The following is a 4,761-nucleotide window of genomic DNA, read 5'->3' as shown; positions in this document are numbered from 1 at the left end:
TGCCATGAGCAGCCTCCACAGAAACCACCAGATCCTGAACTGTAACCTCCAGACTGTAAGCTGAAACACACCTTTTATTTCCCAAAGATGTCCTCTGGGGACACTCACCCCCACATACTCACACACCTACGCAGGCTAATGTCAGAACTCCCTCTGCATTAGCATCCTGGACCAACTATCCTGCCAGCAGAGCTGAAGTAAACTAGTTTCGCATACTGAATTAGGAGGTAGCTCAGAGCCTGCTTTGCATTCCCATTCTCGGTCCCCATCTCTCCCATCTCAACAGCTACCTGGGATGCCTCAGATTCCCACCTGTCCAAGTATTAACACATCACATTTCAGAGCCCTTCTTGGAGATGAGGACTTAGCAGTCCACATCACAGAACACAAAAGCTCAGTTACAAAACGGGGTGGGGTGGGGGTGGGGGGAAGGACCGTTACACCTACAATCTACATCACACTGTTTATGAAATGTGTGTCCCAAAGGAGCTCCAGTCTCTCAGGAAAACTGCCTGTAACAGCATTTGACTGGCTTTATTACACATGCATAACTCAACTCTAAAGCTAATTTCTTGTCAATAGTGTTTATACTTAACCAATGAAACAAGCCTGAAGGGATGTTAAAAGCAATTTAGCTTAAACACAAAAATAAAGTTTCGTGAAAAATTTTAATTTTTTGTCTTAGACACCTGCATTCATACTTCTTCCAAAGAGGCTGATTTTGGGGTCCAGGGTACAATGCCTGGGGGTAAAGGAAGAAAGGAGAAGGGTTAGAGAGGGCCCTGTTTGGGAAAAAGAATGAAAATACTATTTTAAAATAAGTATGGCCCATCAACTTGGGTTTACTAACATAATCCAAAGGTGATGTTTCCTACAGTCATGTCAGGTAAAGGAGAGAAACAGCATGGGGAAGAGAACTTTTCTTTCCCAGGATCTAATCTCCTGGGCTGTCCGAGTGAAGTCTGGGCTTGCCCTGCTGCCTTCTGCCTGCTCCTCCAGCGCCCTCTTCTTTCAGGAAGGAGGAAGGAGGAAGGAGGAAAGGACCCCGGGTTGTCACTACCACCCTGGTGGCTGAAGCCAGAGATGTGGGGTAGGTTTACCTTATGGAACTCAGGGGGTCAGATCTCTTTCTAGCAGGTGCCAAGATTCAGATTTGCTCTAGGGGTGGGAGGTGGGGGGATACGGACAAAGGATAAAGGCTATTTCTTGAGAGGGTGTTGTCTTCAACTTTGTAGTTGCTGTTGAGCCCCTGGGATCTTGGATTCTGCACCAATGGAGAATGAAGCAGCTGCTGATCCAGAAGGGCCAAGATCAACAAAGCTGTGGGTACGTGCCAAGGATGCCACAGAGGAGAGGCTGCTACCCAATGTATCCCTCCAGGAACAGGGGTGGTCTGACCAAAGGGGGGTGTGGAGATGCCTCCAAATGCTCTGAGCCATCCTGGCCACACTGAAGGCACGGGGTGTGCCCTGGCTGGGTGGTGCATTAAGGGGCACCAAAACAGTGGCTATGATTTTCAAACCACCAAGTGCCAACTACATGGCATTGCCAAAAGCTGTCTGGGCAAGAGCCAGCACTAGCACTGCAGTGAGGGATGGGATTGCAGGGTTTCCCACAGTCAATGAGCTGCCCAAGTTTAGGGCAAGGGCTGCCATGGCACAAGGGTGCCCATCTGTGTCCCCAAATGCAGGCCAGGGATTGGCTTCTGAGTATGACAAGAGAGGGAGCGTGGGGTTTAGCAAAGGCCTTGTTCAATGTGGGGTTGGTCATGTTGTTGCGTGTCAGTGCAGGCTGCCTGGAGGTGACTGGGCTGAGGTGGTGGAGGAGCTGCCAAAATCACTACAGCTGGCAGCATTGCAGGTGGCTATCTACAGGGTACTGGGAAGGGACTGGCCAAAGTGGTGACTGTGTTTCATGTCAACGAGGCATGAGGCTTGCCAAAATGGAATATGGAGCCCACAGCTAGGGTAAAGCTGGCACCTAAAGCAGGAGTCCCATAGAGAAAAGGTTGTGCTGTGGGGGCAGCAATGGTGCTAGTCACACAGCTCAGAGCGCTGGTCACATCGCTTAAACCAAAGCCAAAAGCAATCACTTTTCTCAGGAGGCTGGTCACATCGCTGACACCAAAGCCAAAATGAATCTTCACTCGTACTTGTAGTTGTGGCAGAGGCCTCTGTGCAGGTGGCAGGAGCCTGGCTAGTGAAGACAGGGGTAGTTGAAGCTGGAGCGGTGGCTGATGCAGGGTTCAGCTTGAAGGAGAAGTGCTTGGCCAAGGGCACAGGTGCAGCAGACCCTGTGCTGGCAAAGGCAGGCTTTACACTTAGAGTGAAAGTACAGGTCGTCGTGGGGATGGTGATGCTGGAAGATGCCGGAGTTGTGAGTATGGGGCCAGATGGCAAAGGGCCTGCACTCTCACTTCCAGATGAGGCTATACACATGGTCTTGAACATGGGGGATGTCAAGTTCTCAGCAGCAGCAGCAGCACCAGGAAGGACAGCGTGAGGAGGTGGGCTGCCCGGCTTGTCCAGCAGCATCCATGGCAAGGGGGTAGTGAGCAGGCCCTGTGGCATCGGGACTTTGACAGATGTCTCAGCCCGGAGGGATGGCAGGGACTTGGTGTCACTGGCCAGTTTCATAGCAGGAACAGGGATCAGCCCCACAAAAGGGGCTACAAGCTTGAGATCTAAAGAGTTGGCGGGAAAACGCTGTGGCCGTGAAGAGTCAACAGGGTCCATTAGGCGGGCTATCTTCGCAGGCGAGGGGGCCACCGTCGCTGCTACTCCAGCATATTCTGGGAAGGCTGGAAACCGCGGAGCAGTCTGCCTCTTTATCGGGCCCCAGAAGGCAGCTGATGAGGGCGCAGTGCTGGCTGCGGGCAGCGGGAGCGCGCTGGGAGGCTGAGTGCGGGGTGGGCTCCCGGGGGCAGACTCTTGGGCAGCATCCATCCTGTGCTCCAAGAACTGGTTAAGCCACCGAGATGAACCTCTCGTTGCCATGTCACCATCTTCCAGAGTGACAGGATAGCCCAGCCGGGGCGCAGGAGGCAGAGTCCCCAGGTCCCCTCCCCCGGAAAGCTGCTCAGCAAACTTCCTTTTATGTGGCCAGGAGCCGCCAGGTGTAGGCGGGGAATTCCGCAAGCCTGGTTTCTCTGCGGCTGCACCTACCGCTCTTCGTCTCTGGGACTCGCTGTCCGTCACCAAGGGAGGTGAGGTACTGGAGCGAGGCCCCAGCGCCTCCTCCCCAGTCACCTTTGCTGGCCTCTCTGGTATTTTGGAGCAGGAGGCGGCCGGCCCGCAGAAGGCACTCGACGTGGGCCGGCCCCGCTTCCTCGGCCACAACAGGCCGCCAGTGGAGCTGTAGGAGCTGCTAATGGCGTTGCGGACGGGCACAGGGATGCCAGCCGTGGTGGAGCGCTTTGGGGAGCTCTCAGAAGAGTGGCGGGGTCTCTTATTCAAGTGGGCGTCTGAGTCTTGGGGACCGGTCAGCGGGTCCCAGACGGCTGGCTGCCCCTGCCCAGGGCCAGCAGGGCAGCCTCCCTTAGTCTCCCCGCCAGCCAGGAGGATTTGGTCTTCCCCTGCTGGGCTCCTCCTCCTCTTCCTCTCTGGGAGGGCGGTGGCACCACTCTGCGGGGCACATGGGTCCGGAGCCTTAGCCGACTGCGAGGGTTGGGTGGAGCTGATGATCTGCCCAGGTCCTGGGCGGCGAGTCAGCCTGCGGTCAAGAGGGGGGACCCTCACCGTCCCCGACCTACACACCATCTTGGAGTTACGAACAGACAGCACAGGCTTCTTGGGGCTGCCATTCCAGCACACGGTCGGTAGGCAACCCACACGGGAATACCGGGGCTGCTGGATCGGGTAGCGTCTGCGAGGCGTTATTTGAAACCCACTGAAGGAAGTCTGACCATGCTGCTGGGCAGGCCTCCCGGAGGGCTGGCAGCCAGGAGAAGGGTCAACTCGGGGAACCTGGTGGCCAGGGGGCGTCAGCAACGGGGCGCGGCCGAGTGGGTGGCGGTCAAGCGTCTCCCGCTGGTCCTTGCCCTCCTGCGAGGGGACAGGCTGGGGTGGGCTGGACTTGCCCAGGTAACTGCCCATGAGGCATGACTGGGTGAGGTCAGATCTTTCCAGGAGTGTGGAGGCTCAGGCGCACAGGGAGACTTCCCTTTATTCCCAAGTTGCTGGTAGTCAAGGCGACCAGTGTTCGCTAAGGCTCTACATTCCAAATGCCAGAGAACAAAGGGACACAGAGGGACTCGGTAGCCCCATGCCATGCTTTGCCCCCTTCCTCTTCTCCCTTATGCCCTGCCCAGAAGACCTGAGGACTTCATCTTTTATGTGTTTTGCATAAGAGTACATTAAATCTTCTAATGTCGATTAACTCGGATTGTGTCTCAATTAACTATATACTTTTAAATAAAGCTTATATACTATTGTATATAATTTATATAATTTTTATATATATGATATATAAATATATATTGTATATAATATATATACTTATATACTATTGTAAGGCTATATAGTGTACATTGTCTGGAAACAATCCTAGTTATATAACTACTCCCTAAGTTCCCAATAGATTGTGCCATTTAGCCTACTGATAACTCTTTTCTATTATTGATATTCATCCACTGCTTGCTCCCAGTCTGAGATTTGTATAGGTTACCTTCCGTGTACCTACTAGTGGACAAGAGAGGTTTTCCCAGGGAAAAAATGACACATATGCTGAATTCTGAAGTCCTAGCTTTTTGGGTAAAGAGGT

The 4,761-nt window shown here is 53.5% G+C and overlaps 1 protein-coding gene across 2 annotated transcripts; it reads right to left on the bottom strand.

Moving 5' to 3' along the window:
• Positions 1-649: 649 nt before the first annotated feature.
• On the bottom strand, positions 650-4,400 carry LOC100343073 (nuclear envelope pore membrane protein POM 121C). Of its 2 annotated transcripts, none has more exons than XM_051819408.2 (2): positions 2,093-4,400; positions 650-742 (listed from the first exon to the last, which is right to left on the bottom strand). In XM_051819408.2, exons 1-2 carry the CDS (start codon positions 4,092-4,094, stop codon positions 696-698), a joined length of 2,049 nt encoding a protein of 682 aa, XP_051675368.2. In that variant the 5' UTR covers positions 4,095-4,400; the 3' UTR covers positions 650-695. The 2 variants fall into 2 exon arrangements, with proteins under 2 accessions (XP_051675368.2, XP_008265626.2); XM_008267404.3 differs by having other exon boundaries at positions 2,153-4,399.
• Between the last annotated feature and the right edge of the window lie 361 nt (positions 4,401-4,761).

The sequence above is a fragment of the Oryctolagus cuniculus genome, chromosome 8 (genome assembly GCF_964237555.1).
Source record: "Oryctolagus cuniculus chromosome 8, mOryCun1.1, whole genome shotgun sequence".
In the NCBI taxonomy this organism is placed as follows: domain Eukaryota; kingdom Metazoa; phylum Chordata; class Mammalia; order Lagomorpha; family Leporidae; genus Oryctolagus; species Oryctolagus cuniculus.
This window is presented reverse-complemented; position numbering and strand designations above follow the sequence as displayed.

Coding starts and splice junctions, on each gene's coding strand:
- LOC100343073 (XM_051819408.2), bottom strand. CDS start 4,094: ATGGGCAGTTACCTGGGCAAGTCCAGCCCACCCCAGCCTGTCCCCTCG. Junction 743..2,092: donor TGACCAGCCTCCTGAGAAAA/GTGATTGCTTTT, acceptor CTTTACCCCCAG/GCATTGTACCCTGGACCCCA.